The 19,128-nt window shown below is 41.7% G+C and overlaps 1 protein-coding gene across 1 annotated transcript; it reads right to left on the bottom strand.

Annotated features, from left to right (window-relative positions):
• Positions 1–6,470: 6,470 nt before the first annotated feature.
• Positions 6,471–17,596, bottom strand: rinl (Ras and Rab interactor-like). Its single transcript, XM_086262761.1, has 11 exons — positions 17,337–17,596; positions 16,904–17,069; positions 12,863–12,974; positions 12,170–12,242; positions 11,935–12,023; positions 11,744–11,826; positions 11,241–11,451; positions 9,818–10,498; positions 9,349–9,666; positions 9,127–9,261; positions 6,471–7,997 (listed from the first exon to the last, which is right to left on the bottom strand). Coding segments are annotated over exons 1-11 (2,322 nt in total). The 5' UTR covers positions 17,339–17,596; the 3' UTR covers positions 6,471–7,545.
• Positions 17,597–19,128: the final 1,532 nt, after the last annotated feature.

A 19,128-nucleotide genomic window follows, 5' to 3' on the forward strand; every position in this document is an offset into this window, starting at 1 on the left:
TTCATATTCTGGCATGGATCTGTTCTGGGATCTCTCCACTCTTGAGGAGGGGAGAGCAACACATCGCTGAGCAATAACAACAGGCCTAACACTGATTAAGTCATGCAGCATGAAAGGAGAAGCAGGTATCGGGGAGTGGATTGCAAAGCATTGCATTGCATTGGTTGAAAAGCAAATACATAAGCAAATGGTCACAACCACAGTACCATAAATGAAGCAGAAAGCACCCTAAAGATCTGCCAGCTGGACACATTGAAAGGTATCGATGATATGACATGATACTGATATAAGCTGATTTTCACCTCATTGTCTGTGAGTGTTCTCAACCTGGTCACCCCTTTAAAAATGATCTGGCACTCAAATGTGTTGTAAACTGCTTGTGTTTCTTAGATTTAAACGAGACAGTGGTTAAATCAAATGACCTTAAAATGAAATTCTTCAACTGTAAATAAAATAGTGTTGTTAAACTCCTTAAATTAAAGCTGGAAGCTCAAACTTCTAATGCTTTATGAATGCTCCATTTCACATCTACTGAGGTGATGTGAATAAAAAACGGAGAAATGTGTGCATCTGGTTTTATTTGGCACATACACAAGCCTGTGCAAAAGCTGAGTGATAATACGTCTGATGTACATAAAGGATAACCCAGACAAATGTCAAATTATGAACTCAGCTTTGCATTGCATTTCTATCGTATGCTGTAAAGAGCCATATATTCAGAGTGCAGGCTTTTTGATGAAAACACAGCCACTTATGAGTAAACACACGGCTCATTTTGCAGAAACAGTCATTTAAAAGTTTGGAGTTCCTTAAATGCATCTATTCTCCTCAACTATAAACCTTTTCTCTTATTGGTAGATATATACACATATGGCAATGGGACAGCAAAGCTAATGCAAAACAGCACCGAGAAATAAAAACAGCTCGTGAGATTTACAACAATCCGTTCCACTTAGAAAATGTGGAACTCCAGAGACATTCAAACATTCATAACAAACATCGCAGCCGCTGGCTTTTCTAAGAACCATTTTTTGAAAAATGGTGCGATCTTTCTCTATTTTCCACTCATAAGTCACGTCGGTGTCCTCTGACTATCTGTTTATCTGATGGAGGCCTCAGGCTGCAGCTGCAGTGATCTGTCACGCAGGCTGGATTATCACAGGGAGGAAAAAAGAGTCAGAATTCTTAAATGTTTTATAGCGCAGACAAGAGCTCACATTCTTCTTTCCTGTCTGTTTATGCCATATTTAGAAGCACAAACACTTAAAACTTGAGCAGCCTGTCGCCTCACTTTCCCCCCTTAAAGCCTGGTAGACACCAATCCTATTCATAACCTTCACCTCTCTTCTACTTTAGGCCCCAAACATCCACACATAATTACACCGTTTGCTGCCTTACATCCACTCACAGCACCCAAAGGACACAACAAACACGTAATACCCCATCCTCGCCCTACCCCCATTTGGCCTGCAGGAGGATGGGGACTTGCAGGGGAGGTCAGAGGCCAGAGTTCAGACAGGGGTCAACAGGAAATGGTCGTTCTCCCTTAGCACGCAGGTCCTGACCTCAGCACTCCTCCACTTTTCGTTTCTCTTTGTCCCTTCACGCACTCGCTCCTCAGCCATGCTGGTCAGGACGGGCCCCTCACTTTTACTCTCTAATCCCCCCCACCCCCCCATGCAGCCCTGTATGCCTGGTAATCCCTTTTTTTTTTCACAACACTGTCATGCAAATAGTTCAGCAACTTTTGTTTCAGTATGATCTGTGAAAATGTACCATTATTTTTTATACTGGTTTTGAAACTGAGCTCTGCACCAAAGTAGATACTAAAGCCTACAGCAAACACACTGTCCATCACACTGCCACTGTTTAGTCAGACCAAAAGGAGGGCACAAAAGTCAAAAAGGGATAACAGGAAGTTTTTCAGTGAGACATTTTATATAATTTTATATAAATGTCTCTCCCTGGTGAAGCACAGAGTCTCTCCAGGGGATGTGGATAACCAGGGGAATGAATGAATATGGTTTGTCTATGAAAAATAACATCTTGATGGTGCCGTATCTGACATTTAGCATATCACGGAGTGAAGGGCATGGTTTTAAATATTTGAGAACCTCCAGCATCAACATGGGAAAAGATGAAGAAATGCAAAGAAATGTCTCCTTACCACTGAAGTTTAAGCCTGAGGCCTTTACATTCTCAATCCATATAACCTAAGTGTGTAAACATGTATGTTTAAACAAGAAAAAGGCTGTAATATCAATATTCACTCCTCTGACCTTTGAAACAGATGATTGGTTTTCAAATGACACGCTGTTTTTATAATCTGTACAAAAAAACACACACACATTATCATTAATTTTCCCCCTCAGCATCAGAAAATAATATTAATAATAATAACCAGAAATAATCACACCTGTCAGTGCACGGGACTTATTGACAGAAAATCTGCTGTAGCCCGTAGAGGTGTGTAGTTTGGCATTACAGTAGATTTGAGCCATACAGCGTCACAAATCAGATTTTTACTTTTATTTTCTTAATGCATTAAAGCTCACTTTGTGGGAAACATTTATTATTTATTTATTAAATTCACATAAGATCAAGCTATTCCAATTTTTATTGCAGCACTGGTGCAGTGTTGGCCCTTCATATACATATCACTACACTCCTTACATCTCCATCGTTTCAAGACTCATCTTCTTGAATTTGACGATTCAGGTTATTGAAGCAAAATGAACACGTGTGGAAATGTGCACACCTGTGTGCATAAATGTGCGTGTGTGTGTGCATAAACATTGCACAGTTCCATTTTAATATAAAGTCTGCGTGGTTGAGCAGGAGAGAGAGAAAGAGAGAGAGAGGAGGAGGGTTACTGTGGTGGTCATTAATCATTCAATTACACACCTGTCAGAGTTCAGACAAGTAGGAGAGATGGGGAGGGGGAGGGAGTAACAGAGAGAGGGGTAGAGAAAGAGAAAGGAATGGAGGAATGCGGGGGGGGGGGGGGGGGGGGGGGACTGAATGACAAGGGAGAATGTAAAATCTCCACGAGGGTTAAAAAGAGAAAAGGAGAAAGTTTTATTGTGGGCGTGTGAATGAGCTGTGACAGAGGAAAGCTGTTGTACGGTGATGGTTAGTCAGAGGCTGCAGTAAAGACAAAGGACCCTCACGCGCATCATAGAGGGACAAGAGACATGTGAGGACAAGGAAGAGCACGGCAGTAAAGATGCTCTGCTGTTCAACGGGATTGCTTTGGTCAAAGTGAGACATTACAAGGTGCACTGTGGGAGTTATGAAAAGCAAAGGAGGGGGAAAGAAGTATATCGTTATTAATAATTCAATTCAATTTTATTTATACAGCACCAAATCGCAGCAACAGTCACCTCAAGGCGCTTTATACTGCAAGGTAGACAGAGCAAATCCCAACAATCATATGACCCCCTATGAGCGAGCACTTTGGCGACAGTGGGAAGGAAAAACTCCCCTTTTGACAGGAAGGAACCTCCAGCAGAACCAGACTCAGGGAGGGGCGGCCATCTGCTGCAACCAGCTGGGGTAAGACGGTGAATTATTCTTATTTACTGTCTGCACTCCCTGTCTATGTAATGTATCACATTAAATCAACTTACTGTACTACTATCGTGTTAATATAGTGAAGAAAAACTACAATATTTAACTGAGTAACTGAGTTACTAAGTAGTTGTGTGAAGTAATATATAATGCAGATATTTGAGGGAACATTAATAAATCAAACTTTGTTTTCCCGTCCTTGTTTCTTTATATGTGAGCATGTGTGTGTGTGTGTGTGTGTGTGTGTGTGTGTGTGTGTGTGTTGCAGTTTCCGTGTTTAGCTGCAGTATCTCAAACGCCTCAGGCCACAGCCATCTGTGCCCCCTCCCACATCCCTGCCTTACGCTCTTCATTTCACACACACACACACACACACACACACACACACACACACACACACACACACACACACACCACCACCACCACCTCTGCCACTGCCATATATCTAATTTATGGCAGTGGTGAGTGAGTTACACACACTCATGTATGCATAATATATCACATATGTGAAAGGACTATGTGTGGGAGAATGACACGTACTGGCCATGTATGGTTTGGACCACAACTCTATCTTCAGCACTTCTTAAAATATTGCCCATGTGTGTACGTGTATGTATGCATGTGTGTGTGATATAGAGAATCACTACAAATGTGATTCAGTGTGTATCGCAGCATTTCTTGCTCTGTCCACCAACTATCACATACTGATAGTATGTGTAAAGAAAAAGTGTGTGTGTGTGTGTGTGTGTGTGTGTGTGTGTGTGTGTGTGTGTGTGTGTGTGTGTGTGTGTGTAAAGGCCCAGCTGTTTCTGGGCTTGCCATCCACATGCAGGCAGAATGCCAGATGTCTCATTAGGCAAATTTGATTGGCTCGGTCATTTAGAATGCAGCAATGAGAGGGTTCCATATGTGCATGTACATGGAGCTGTGTGTGTACATTTACATGAGAGGCCCTCTGCATAACTATTCACATGTGTACACGCTCAATGTATGTGCATTTATTAAGTATTGTGGTAACATTTGAATTTACAAGCTGTTAATTATATTATAACAACAAAAATAGCAATGTAATAGCATAAATGTATCATGAATCATAGGAAAATGTACAAGAACAATAGCTACAGACTGTAGATTAAATTACAATAATGAATTTAAATTCTACTTCAGTTCTTACAAGAATTCAACTGTCTTTTCCACCTTTTTTTTTGATTTAGCATTTTTATTAAGTTTTATTTATACAGCATCAATTCAAAGCACTTTATATTGTAAAGTTCCTACAATAAGTGAAAGAAACCACAACCATCATATGACCCCCTATAAGCAAGCACTTGGCAACAGTGGGAAAGAAAAACTTCCTTTTAACAGGAACAAACCTGCAGGAGACTCTGGCTCAGGGAGGTGCAGCCATTAGCCGCAACCAGTTCGTGGTAAGGGGAACAAGAAGAGAGCAGAGGAAGACAGGATGAAAGGTAAACTATGGGAGAAAAAGCCAGAGTTTAATAATAACTAATGATTAAATACAGAGTGGTGTATAAACATAGAAAGCAAAAAAAGATGAGCGAAGAAGAAATCATGGGAAACCCCTAGGAGCCGAGGCCTCCTGAGCCGATGACTCCTTTTATTTTAATTTTTAACTGTGCTATTTTTCCACTAAGTCTACTTTAAGTGAGATGCTTCAGCCTTAATTTTTAGTTTATTAATAGCCACTTCTTAAAGTCTTAACCAATTGACAACCCCGAAGACTAAAAAATAGCTGATGTACCAAAAACTAGATTTTTGAATGACCACTTGAGGGTGGCTCCAAAAGTGAACCACAAACTGCCATGTGAAATGCCAAACTTTATACAGCAGATTTAATGTGTTTTCAGCTGTATGGGTTTCAGAAGCTGCATTTTAGAAGTAGACTGTAGAGGCTCTAACTTACTTACTTACTTACTTTAAATTGTGCGATATTAGGCCTGTGGCCACTTCCTGACTGGGCTCACCTCAACTTATTTAAGTCAATAAAGTCTTTGCACTTTTCAGTGCAACAGTTTAACAAATGAATTGACTTTAACAGCAGTGACGCAAATTTGGTAAATTTGGTTCTAGTATCTTATGTGTATACGTCTTAGCACTCACGAGCAGTTTCTGTGTAATGCATTAATCCTGTCTATGGATGCACCTTACAAACCAAGTTAGCATTAGCTGACAGCTTACCCCCAACCCCCCATGCCCAGTGCTGAACCGTCACCTGTCACTCTGTTTTTACAGGTGCTTTAACTTGACTTACACATTTAATGTCAATGACTAGCCTAACGTACCTCCTTTTGCAAGTATCTTTTCATTATCACTTCAACTGCAACTTTTACAGACATGCCATCTCCCTTACATATATGCAAATTTGGTTTTGACTCCTTCCTTTCAGTCTTGTAATTTCAGTTGTCATTTTCAGCTTTGTCTCATGACCAATGATTTATTCCTTACTTACCTGTTTGGTGCTATAGCTTCTGCTTCTGCTAAAGATTATACTGTGCCAAAAGAGGCACACTATCACTAGTACTAGTAGTGGTAGCACAGTGATTTTAACTTATGTAACTTAGTTTAGTTTCAGCTTCCTCTTCAAGAAAGCTCCAAAGCCACCCACCAATCAAGGGGCTAAAAGCTGTTCATAACAGAGAAGGTTGAATGCTGCCCTCTAGTGGCCCAAACTGCGGATGAACTTTACTGTAGTGTAGAGATAAGTGATAATGGTGCTACTGTAATTGCTTTTTGTGGGGAGTCTGTGGATTTAAAGTGTTTGTGCATTACTGTGGAGACCAGAAACAACATAGCACATGCCTTTGCAGCAAAATGCTGTTAGAAAAGAGCCTGAGACAGAATTGAGAAAATCAAATGATTCAGTTTTATTTATTGATTAGTTTAATTTATTGCCACTTTAGGACGAAAGGAAAAGACATGCCCATAGCATTGTCAAAATGTTACTGTTAACACCATTTAACGCTATTAACAAAATTAATAAAGTTAGCAACAAGTCCAAGTAGATTTTAGCATTTCATCCTGGAGCAAGCTTCTGCAATAATAATAATAATAATAATAATAATAATAACAATAATAATAATAATAATAATAATAATAATAATAATAATAATAATAATAATAATAATAATAATAATAATAATAATAAACTCTACGAGCAACACAAAGTGGGACTGCATTTACCTGAAAATAGCCGTCTGTTGTAGGCGGTGCTAAAAAGAGCAGAATAAACTGTACAACCTAAGCAGACTTTTTTAGACCTTAATGACTTCACTCTTTTGGCAGGCTACTGCTTTAATATGACCACATTTAAAAATGTCGAATGATACAAGTTTAAATTAATCAGCATGAAGGATTCCAACCCAGGGCACAGCTTACAAAATGCAACCGCTTCCTGGTCAGGGGGGTTTAGGAAATGTGATAAAGCAACTGTATCAAATACATCGCTTATGTTTAATATATACTGTTAATTGATCAATGTGATCAATTACTAGATCTATGTCACACATTTACACTGATGATGGTGGCCAAATAAGCTCCCATTAAGCAAGTCTCTAGTAACAAGTGTTGTCTTTACAGCTCACTTATGACATTGAACTTGTTGTCATTTAGACCAGTGCTTTGAATCTTTTTGGAGTGTGACAAGAGAGCGGTATCCATGTGTGACACCCCTTGTTACACTTTAGAAGAAAACAGCTCAAATTTAAGAAATGTCACTTTAGTATCTCATTCATCCTCTCAACTTGTGACCCTCCAGCTTTATAATGAGACCCAAGAGGAGCCCCAATCCTCAGGCTGAGTCAGGCACACGTTCACCTTAACTGACACCATGGTATTAGTGACACATGCTAAAAGGTTAATTTACCTCTTTGCAAGAATTTCAACAGGTGTGAAATAGCTTTGACCAGTAAGAACATTTTGAGGGTCTTTGACCTTCTCCTGACGACGTGCATCTCATTATAATGCTCTGTGGTCCTCCTCTTTTCCTTCACCAGAAGTCTGGCTATCTTCCTGTTTGCTTGCTGTTTCCTCTTCCTGTGTCACAGGTTGAGAGTCTGAAGTTGGACTAGTAGGCTGTGATTGGTCATTGGCTCCTTGTTCCCTCCCTGTCTCCTCGCTCAGTGTCTGCAGAGCCTCTGTGTTGCGTTCTTTCTGTTCTTGTGACCCCTCCATACTAACAGATGCATTTTCATTTTTGCTTTCATCTTTACTCCCGTCCCGACAAACCTGCCTCCGAATAGTCCGTCTGTGCTTGCTGCGACGCGACTGGTTACAGTGCAGTGTGCGTCTGCGATGCCACTGATTGAGAGACTGTTGGGCTTCCACACTGAGCTGACGGGCAGCCAGTCGTGGGCGGAAACTGCTGATGTAGTAGAGAGAGGCATATAGAGTTGTAAGGTAGTAGCCACCTGTTGATATGGGGATATAGAAAAAGGTGACATTGAGTGAGACAACCTATAAGCAGGGGGGAAACTACAAAACTACAACTACAAAGTGTCATCATAAAGTTCCACACATGTAGGGGGACTGATTAAACCCAAAGCTTAGCCCTTGGGAGTACACTAAATGCTCATATTTGTTTGTTCTTTGCGCTGTGTGACATCCCAGGCATACAGCTCTGAGGCTGCGAGAACAGAAACACCATCCACTTGCTGTTTCCTGTGTGCGAGGGGCAGCCAATCAAAAGAAAGATCACTAAAACAAAGGGGAGCTAAAACTGTTTTTTTCAGACAGCTGAAAAACTAAAGGGCTGCACCAAGGACAAAATTAAGAAAACGTAAGGATTATTTTAAGTATGCAATGCCATATTAGTAGTGCAAGAATAAAATTATAAGGGTAAGGCCCTCTATAGTCTATAGTCATCTTTAGACTTTAAAAGGCCATACTTTTTAAGTTCATGTACATCCAATCATGTGCAGTCAGGATCTTGGAGGACTACACAAGAGCCACTCCTCCATCAAAATTTAAACCGGTATGCAGATGAACACATTTGCAGGACTATAAAAAAGGCTTCACTTAAAAGAATAAGCCCTTAGTCACGTGGGCCTGGAGACCAGTGAGCAGCCATCATTAGGGAAAAATGTGCAAAGCCATTACTAGCAGATTGTTAGAGTTCCATGAAAAATGCGGACCTGTGTGCAAACATTTGCTGTTCACTCCCTGAGTAAACACATTTTAGCCCAGTTTCTTACTTTGCACAGTTTATTTACATTTATCGAGGAGTAAACACACATGTAAACTACTGGTGACTGCAGCAATCTGCTAGCCACCAAAGCAATCCCTTTGACCAATTCATCCTAGCAACTTCCAGCATCCACTCACAACCAGTCGGGGAATACACACTTTCCTCTCACATCTGATGATTTCCAGATAGTTGTTGACCAGGCAAACATAGGCATTACTGTCAGAGTGTGTTAGCAAGTCACTTACTAAGTTTCTGAGTAAAGTCAGAAAAACTTCTATTTAGTTTCAAACATGATTTACTCAAATGGAGCATCACACTTCCTCTACATTGTCCTTGAATTATAACTGGCTTACCCTCTCCTTGTAGCTGTGTGGGATCCAGCAGTTCCATCATGTAATCTGTGTCTACCTGCAAGGTGACCAGGTTGCTACGGAGCAGCACCCACGTCAGGCAGGGCAGGAAATCATCTGCTCCATACACTTTACCTGCTGTGAGGAGAACATGACTTTAAGTGGATATAGCAACCAAGCGACTCAAAGTAGAAGAGTGGTATTTACGAAACACTGCCAGGCTACCTGAGCTAGCATTGGCACTCATGCTGTGATAGATGCTCTTGCAGACTTTGAGCATGATCTCCACTTTCTTGTTTGGAGAGTAGACATCGTGCATATTATTCCATTTCTGCTGGATACGATCAAGCGTGACGGAGTCAGGAACTCCAACTCCTGCTGAACCTCCTAGTTCAGTCACCTCGTTCTTTTCCAGCAAGCGCAGGTTGCTCTGGAGACGCTCGAAGGTGCCATCATTGGTTCGGGAGGTTTCTATGCAGGAGTAGAGGTGGCTGGAGACAGGCTTCAGAGCCACTTTGTGGATGGAGAGCTCCACCAGGGTGTCTACACCAGGATCAAAAGATAGCAGAGGGATAATTATTGGAGCACTAAGCGTTCAACCACAAGGTTTTAAGAATGCAAAATATATATTCTGTCATTTATGCTGACAACAAAAACCTAAAATCATTTCTGTGTTATGTCACAGCCCACTCACCAATCTCTGAGTCGTTTAAGTCAGTTATGCTTTCCAGTAACATCTGGATTTCTGCATATTCCAGCAGTGTCTCCCTCAGTGATGTGAGTGATAATCTCACTTCCTGTAAGAACTCCGACCCTGTGACACCGCTAGAATCAGTCCCTCTCTTCGATGTCATCTCCACAAATCCCTTCACAGCCTCTGCAAATGCAGCACCTTTCTTCTCACTCAGCTCTTGCACACGATTGGACAGTCTTTTTCTCTGGCTTACCAGCCCACCCAGCGCCTGGCCCACGGCAGAAAGGCGATGTAGGACCTTATCAGCCAAACGGTGTGCTGAAGCGTGGTGATGTGACGAGCTTAGCATCTGGGGCTCCATCTCTTCCTCTATGCTGCTGATTGAAAGCGAGTCAAGCTCGAGTGATGGAGGCTGGAGCAAGGAAGAAGGCCTGGGTGGAGGCAGCCAGACGCCATCCTCAATCCAGGACACCCTGTGAGGAGACTGAGGCACGGGGCTGCTGTGGCGCTGCAACTCAGGTGTTCCATTTCTGGGGGTGGAGGAAGTGGATGAAGGTAGGCTCCCCGTGCTCACCCTCTGAGGCTGGGCGATTACTAAATCCCGACTGGGCCGCCGGAGGACCACCCCTGCTGGTGTTTGCTCAGTTGGTGCAGAATCAGCGGAACAGGCTCTGATTAAACCTGAATAACATCACAGTTTTTTGCAATGAATTTAACTGATCCCACTTACTGATATCACAAGTGACATAAACAGAAAGACAGGACTGGCATTTTAACTATTTCTGAAATATGATGTACCTCTGACAGTCTCAAAAACAACCATAGGAATTAGTTTTGTCCACTTGCTACGCAGGGCTAACTTGTCAGAGCTAGCAATTAACAGTGTGGTCAAGCCATGTGCAAGTGTGGAGCAAGACGACAGAACAGCTGACAATGATTAAAGTATTTTAATAAGTGCTAACCCACATGAATGCTTTTTGTGGTGATATTTCCATTTAGTTTTAAAAGCTCGCACAAAGCCACTTCCTGTTTGCACCAGACACAGTGGATTTTTTTCTCCCCCTGACCTGCAGGAACAGCATACTCTCTGTGGCCCAGGACTTCCTGATTTAGAAACTCCTGTGTTTTTGCCTCTCACACACTTCAGCAGAACTGACCAGGACTGCATGTACAAAATGTATGGAAAACACAGTTACGAGTTTATTGGTAGGCTTATTTTTTATAAAGGGAAGAAAAGGTTTTTAGGGGTTTAAACAGTGCAAGGAGAGGAACTTTAAGTTCAAAGCATCTCCTGATCTGGATAGATAGAAGCATTGTTTTCCAAAACTGTGAGGGGAAATGAAACTACACTGTCTAACATTGCTGTTCAGAACTGAGGAAGCTTTTTTTTATATTGGGTGAAATCTGAAGTTGGTGCACTGACCTGAGCTCTCTGTATTGGGAGCAGGGGTTTCTTGCTCCAAAGAGATGGCTCGTTTACTTTGTAACCCTGCGCCTGCCCATTGCCGGGTGGTGCTGAGGCGTCTGAAATTTGACGGCTGTGCGGCAGCTGGCCTGTGGGTCAGCCACTCGTCTCCGTGTTCACGGAGGTAGAGGGGATTGATGATACACAGGGCCCCGTTTGTGGACGTCAGCTAGTGAAAAAAAACACATACATACAGTGTTAACAGGATAGAACGCAACATTGGTTACATAATAGACACATATAACCACTTTAGAAAGTTAAATTATTCTTAATTTAAATATTCTTGTGGGCACCTGAACATTATTTTGGAGTGGTGCTTCTGGTTGCATGATGAATGTTCTGTTTCTGAGACAATTACCAGGCTATTGATTTACCCACTGAAGGAAGTAAAGACACCATTTCCCCTTAAGTCCCTCCCCCTCCCTCACAAAAATCTACACACACGTAGATAAGCAACATACCTGTATGGAGCACATCATGCTGCTTGGTTCCCTTTGGGACATTTGATCAGTCTGTTGATCAGGCGGTGTGGAAAGCCAAGTTTCTGCAACAGAGATATCAGTGAAATTAGCTGACAAGGCTCCTCAACACAGTTTTGTATTGTTTTGTTGAAGATTATGAAAGGCAAAAGCTCAGGAAGGCCCGGACGCACTAGGTTCAAGCTGTGAAAGACGCTCTTTTTTTGTGTCTGTTACGCTGTAGATCCAGCGAGGAATGTGGAGACAAACATCCAGCACATCCCTGAAACACAGAGGGAGAGAGATCCAAGAGATAAACAGACAGGATTTGGTTAAACACAGGTTCGAACAGTCTTTCACAATGTCCACAGTTCCACCAATAACCAAGCATGGAGAGTTTTTTATGTAGCTGAGACAGGAGATTCTTACCTGGTCAGAGAGTAGAAGAGCACCAGCTGAGTCAAGTCAGAGAAAGACAGATGAGACTCAGACAGTTGGAAAACTGTCAGAGAGAAACAGAAAGAGTGGGCAGCTTTAGTCTCATTCTGAAATGCTCTGGTGAAAAATACTTTCCTGGAAATGCACCAAAGTTTATACCAGAAAAAAACTAAAAGGGAACTTAAGATAAGCCAGCGTTAGGGTTTCACATATTTCCACAGTAGCTTTACAGCTTGATTATTTCCTGGCAGTGTGTGGTTTATAAAGCCTGAAGAGGGTGTTGCAGGCTAGAGGAGTCAGATGACCCTTTAGTGTTTGATTTTTTTTAATCTTTTAGATACATCATGTAGATCAGTAAGTGGAAAAGTTTGGTAAATAAATAAAATAGGACCAGAGTTTTATTTTTTAATCTGCATCAATCTACAATAACTGCCATGTCTGCAGGTACACAAACCTGAGAAGAGAAAGTGCAACCATGACGTTACTAGGTTATTTTCTATTTATCGGTTCAGTTTGACATGTTTGACAGAAGTACTGACTCATAAAATAACCACTAAAAATGACGCAGGGAAATTGGTAGCTTGGTCACACAGACACACACACAAGCACAAGCACATACATGCACGCCCGAGCGCACACACACACACACACACGCACAGATGTTTGCATGTGGCGGGATCCTACCTGCTCCTGTGCATTTGATATTATAATCAAAGACTTCCTCATTCTGCGCTCCGGCAGACACACACAGCAGGCTTGGCTGAGACGTCACAGAGTCCCGCACAACCAGGAAACTCTGCAGGGAAACACACGTGTGACTCATTTAAAGATTTCAACTGTCACAGAAACCTGTTAAGCAGGAGAACGTTTACTTTTAACCCTCTCAGGCTCAAATTAAACTTTTTGTTGCTAATGCACAACCAAGTCCTGCAGTGGTACTTCTGAGTAAAAAAAACTCATAAAATATGTATGTGGGGTAATCAGGTTGTTAGTTTTTAACTGTTGCAAATCGGCAACGCCTGCCTCGAGAGGGTTAAATGTTCACGCTGGCAGGCTACAAGGCATGGCCAGATGGTAAGCAGGCAGCAGTAAGAGAACAACTGAGTGATGGATGGACACAGAGAGAAAAAAAACTATTTTAGCGTGTGGTTTACAAAGAAATGTGTCAGAATTTCTGTGACAAGAGTCAATTGATTTGATCTCGACGTGACAGAGCGTCATGCACACTGCAAATGTCTAAGGGCTCATGCATTAAGTGCTGATAAGTGTTTGTTTGCCCACTCAGAGATGCTGATATGAATCTGTAGATGATGGTTAACTCTGAGTGACGAACCAGTGTGGCTTAGGACCGCTCACATCACATGATTTTCTTTAACCATGTTCTATTCTTCATGTTTTATTTTGCGCATGCATCAAAACTAAAACCTGAAACTGAGCCCCACAACACTGTTAGTGCGCAAATCCATCTTCATTAAAACCAATCAAATCCTATACAAGAAAACCTTGAAAACCGAGGGTTTCAAAGAGTGGCCCACAGGCCGGTGGCAGGACTCGTTCATATTTCATGCAGCCCTTGAGTCTGACAAGAAGAGAGAGCTCTCTACTGTGCATTTTATTCACTCACAGTTCACACCACATGTGTGATACAGCAGCACACACCACGACCCCAAAGATGTTGTTTCTTTTCTAGCTTCTGTTTTAGCCATCAGAGCCGACTAAACTGTCTTAACTCATGGTGGAAAAACTATAAACCAGTACAAGAGTGGACTAAAGTAAATAAACACAAATGCTAACACAAAATGCCACCATCTTCCGAACAACCATAATCATAACGATAACTAAAAGAGTTTTACGTGTGTAGTTTCCTGCCCAGCTTTCAACCATGTGCTGACTCCTTAAACTGGCACTCAGGGATATCTGCAGCAAAGAAATATGTCGTGCAGAAATAGACTGTAAGTTCAGGGTAATTTATTACTGTAGAAGTACAGGGTTATTATACAGTAATAGGGATTATTAACAAGTAGAGATCATTTATGACAGTCTTCTCCGGTGTGGCATCCTATTAAATTCACCTGAAGACCGTGCAATGCTCAGAGAAACTGCAGAAAACCCAAGAGCTACATCTAATACCGACACCTCAGTTAGCACTAAATGATACAGTACGATTATAAAAGGACTGAATGGCTTGTATGGAACAGTTGCCAGGAGAAACCAGAGCTTAATTTTGCAAAGTTGGATGTGAACAAACCACAAGACTTCTGGAACAATGTTCTCTGGACAGATGAGACCAAAGTGAAGGTGATTGGCCGTAATGCACATCGCCACGTTTGGCAAAAACCAAACACAGCTTTTTTAGTACAGAAACCTCATACCAGCTGTCAGGCACGCTGGAGGAAGGGTGATGATTCGGGCTTGAGAACTGGATACTTTGCATTACTGAACTCCTCTGCAAGTATTTTAGAGTCAAATGTGAGGCCATCTGTCTGACAACTAAAGCTTGACCCAGAGTGGGTCATGCAACAGGACAATGATCCCAAACACAGCAGTGAATCTATGACAGAATGGCTGAAAAAGAAGAAAATGAAGGCATCGGAATGGCCCAGTCAAACTGCCCACTCTCTGTGTGACTTTATTAGTTTGAAGAAATACTTCTGCTAAAGGTGGGTTTACAAGCTAATGAATCAGAGGATGTACTTTCTACTTGATGTTATAGAGCTGATAAACAATGACAGTATGACATTTGTTGTCGTTCATGTGAGGTTGCATTTGAATAATTTGAAGACCTTCTAAAGAGCAGATGATCTTTATATGTGCTGACATGCAAAACCTTAGCAGTGAAAGTGGCTGCGCTTTCTTTTTCGCATTACTGTGAATAGGGTCTTGCAGTTAGGGCATTTATTTTTAGGTTCTTACTCTCAGATCATATCAAACTCATTCTGTCTTTAAACGTGCCTTGTGACTAGCTTTTGTAAAGGCCTCATTGAATCAGGCACTGCTGTAACTCGAGCGGGCTAACGTGATTCATGTATTTTAACTTAGATGGCATAAAAATGTACAAGAAACAGGATCAGTTACAGTCAGTGATGAGGCTAAAACGTTGTACTGCTGACTCTAGCCTCGTCAGTGATGGTAAAAGACTAATCTTGTTCCTGGTATTTGTCCACTTTAGAAAAAAATGTGAAGTGTTTCTGTTTCTGGTGTGAATATCTCAAGAGGCCCTTTCACTTCTTCATGTCTCCTTTTATACACAGAGCTTTGCTTTGTCTGCACAGAGACTTGCATCGATCACGACACCTTTTTTGGAAGCAAAGACAATAAAACGGCCAGTTGAGACACAATTAACTTGAGTAAAGCAAAACGCATGTAATCCCAGGCAACGGCTCTGTCAAGTAGTTACATCATCACAGCCAAATTCAAAGGTGCTCTTTAGACCAGCACACATTTACAAACATGTACAGAGGAAGTGGTTTTCAGGCTCTGTGTGTACAAAAATAAAGACTGACAAGCTTACTTGAAGTCACCAAACTCTGAGCACAGAAACACACCGAAAGACAGCAAAAACAGCGGCAATTAGGAAAAATATATCTTCCACTGATTCATAACAGCCATCTTACTGTTTGCCATTCATAAAAACAAGAAGAAATGAGTCAATCAACCCTCCCTTCCAACATCTGATTGAACAAAAGTCGACTACAACCTCCACAGCATTCTGCTTATCACATTATGCCAGTAAACTTGTCTCTTAACACTTAATACAAAACAAAAAAAGCACACTCCTCCTCCATAACACATTTGTCACGGTTCAACGACTTGTTGCTGCCAGTCAGAGTTTTGCATTTCAGTGTAATTGTCTCCATGTCACGCTTTATAATAACCGAGAACAATGAATACGTAAAGCATCATACGTTGTTACTTTGTTACTTACATTCCCTGCGAGTGCAGCAGCCAAACCCACCATGAAATGTCATTTCCCTGACATGAACTCGCTTTTATTCAGCACTACTTCTGCATTTAAAACCGTTCGTTGTGTTATCAGACCTCAAATAGAAAAAAAAGAAGGAACTACATTTAAGTGACGAGTGCATGTCAACATTCAGACCCACAAAAAACACTTGGTTGCTAGAGAAAATTTAAATGATGCCCGCGACTTCGAGCTTGGGAACGCAAAAAGCAGCGAAACTGGGAGAGGAAGCAGAAGAGAGGACACACTGGGAAGTGGGAGACACTGGCGGGAAACTGAGAAAAAAATAAAGAACTAAGATTTCTTTTTTTAAAAATAGTCTAAAAGTAAATGCAAAGTAAGTAAGTCATTAAATGTAAAGTTGTTTTATTGCATAAGAGTTGTCAAAATTGAATCGACTGAGTAGCAGTTGATTAAACTGGTCAAATTCTAATAAAATATGACTATCAAGTGGGCTGTTATAGCAAATGCCGTAATGGTCCAATTGGGAAAGTGAATCTGTTGGGCGTTTTTTGGCCGTCGGACAACGATTCTGATCGCCACACTGCCAAATAGGACAAGGGGAAAGAAAAAAAACTGAGTAGCAGGCAATGACTAAGATCAAGGACGTGTGAGGAAACAGAGTCATTATTTAGTGTTAGTGGGAAGCTTTACAGGGAGATCCTTGAATGATTTGATCAATCATCTGGACTTCATTTGACACACACTGGACGCTTGATGTCACATAATAACAGCGAGAGTCATTCAGTGATGTCTGCTCCTACCCCAGCAGGTGTCCCACAGATAGCAGCGTGAGCCCCCTCTCTGTCCCAGGCTCCCCCAGGGCACCAGGCCTCCTGGCAGCCTTTCAGCTGATCCAGCAGTGACAGTTTCCTCCTGCTGCTCCTCCATGGGATGGCTGTTGTCCCATTAACTGAACTGTGAACAGCCCTGGACACAAACACATTGACATATTTTTGTCTACATCTATGGACATCAGCTGTAGATAAAACAGAAGGTCCATTCAGTAAAAAAGACAATCTGGGTAGTTAACAGTGCATAATTCAGCAAAAAAAAGTATACAAAACTAAGAAAGTTTCCTCTAAGATTTGGCTTCTGGGACAATCATTTTTAATAACTAGACATCAAACTCAAGACAATGTTAGACAGAGAATTAAACACAAGCACATTAGTGGTATAGAAATAGCTGATACTCACATGTGTCAGGCTGGCTCGGTTAGTTGGCGTATCTTCCCTCCTTTACACTGTTAGCAGTTTCTACACATATTGCAATCTTCCCACTCTTGAACTCTTTCTTTCTGCACAGTGCAAAGTGTTGCTTAAGAGTTCAGAATAGCTGAAATAGGAAGCTGTCATCTTTCTCACTAACACGTCGTCAAAAGGTTTCGCGGCAAAATTTTCTTAAGTTTCTCAAATTCAGGTATTTGATGTACGGCTCTCATGCTCGCCTGCTTCTGCCTCCTGCTCACGCTGGCATTTAATGTAGTTTCAATTTTCATGTGAATGTTCACGACACCTTCTTCACCCTTCCCTCCCCCCTCCAAGTCTGCCTGTGGTTAACCCAGCTCTGACTACAGCGTGGAGAGAGAGAAAACACTGCATGTTCTCTAAAGAGCTATGTGCCTATTTTCTTACTTACTTTCTTACTTACTTCACCATGTCTTCATCTCTGTGACAATTATAGACAAACATCATCTGATTAAAGTAAGATCACACGGATGGTTTTACTTTTCATGTGTGAGAACTCGCTCACAGCGGAGGATGGACAAAGTCATTGAGATTCAGTTCCAACAACTGGTGAGAAATGCTGAGTGTGGGAAGAGTAAATGGATAAATAAATAAAAGCATGCACAGTGAAATTATTGAAAAAGTCTGAAAGATTGATTAGTGATATAAACATTTTTTTGGGGTTTTTTTTAAAGACCAGATTATAACAAATATACAATAAGAAAAATGTACACAAATGAATTTAAAGCTACTCTACTTCTTGTCAGAGTGCGGCCTTTAAAGCCTGATTTTCTTGGAGTTCCTGGGCTGGCTGATCCCTCTGGATCCACCCCTGGATGAAGTTTCACCTGGTTTCCTCCTTCCTACCTGTTTAAGATTATTAATCATTATTATATCTGCGCCAATTCTTTGCCAGGTCGTCATTGCCAATATGGTGAACTTTAGGTCACTTTTGTAACTATTATTGTTGTTTATGATCATCTGTCTGTAGTAATCCTGTCTCTCTCCCTGCTCCCAGCTCTCTTGGAAATCTTGCCTCCTTGGAAACACACTTGTCAGCTGCCTGTGGAAACCTCCAGCTCATCACCCACTCTCTGTAACGTGTGAAGAAGAAGGAGGACTCACCTGATCACCAGCCTGCCCCACCCTCTGCCTGTTGCTAGCTTTTGGCTTGCCACCTGCCACCCACAGACGCCCTCCATGACTCCATTCATGTACAGTACAAGTGTTGTAGCTACATTTACATTTTACAAATTCTCTGTCAATACTATGCCTCTTCTGAACTGCTGTTAACTCTGTATTTCCTCTCTGGCAGAGCTCCTCTCCACTAGTTCTTCACAGTGATCACAACAAGAGCGCAACAAGCTACCCTAAAACAATCCAATGGTAAAAGCAATACACCTGCAAATATCAGGTGAAGGATAAAATGCTGTACAAAAATTACCGACATGTCTGAATGTTCCACCGCAGCTACGGGACGCTGTTCTGTGGGTAGACGAGCGATAAGGAACGCTGTGTTCAGAGGAAGATAGCACAGCACACCAACATGAAAACCTCACTCTAGCTGTGAAGCACGGTGGAGGGAGCATCATGGTTTGTGGCTGCTTTGTTGCCCCAGGTTGATGGAAATCGTGCATTCATCGAGGCAACAATGAATTTTAATTGCATTAAGAATTCTTCAGAAGAATGTGAACAAAGTATGAAGCTGTGGAGAGTTTTGGTGACAATAACCCAAAGCATGAAAAGTGGACCAACCACAGTA

The sequence above is a fragment of the Aulonocara sp. 'chitande type north' Nkhata Bay genome, linkage group LG14 (assembly GCF_057382095.1).
Source record: "Aulonocara sp. 'chitande type north' Nkhata Bay isolate Kocher_YH1m ecotype deep benthic linkage group LG14, A_spYH_male_GT1.1, whole genome shotgun sequence".
NCBI classification, from domain to species: Eukaryota; Metazoa; Chordata; class Actinopteri; order Cichliformes; family Cichlidae; genus Aulonocara; species Aulonocara sp. 'chitande type north' Nkhata Bay.

What these genes read in the sequence shown, in the direction of transcription:
- rinl (XM_086262761.1), bottom strand. An exon ending in TATCAAATGCACAGGAGCAG is followed by an intron (nt 12,243 to 12,862) that starts GTAGGATCCCGC and finishes TCTCTCTGACAG; the next exon opens with TTTTCCAACTGTCTGAGTCT. An exon ending in TCCCAATACAGAGAGCTCAG is followed by an intron (nt 10,499 to 11,240) that starts GTCAGTGCACCA and finishes GATGTTATTCAG; the next exon opens with GTTTAATCAGAGCCTGTTCC.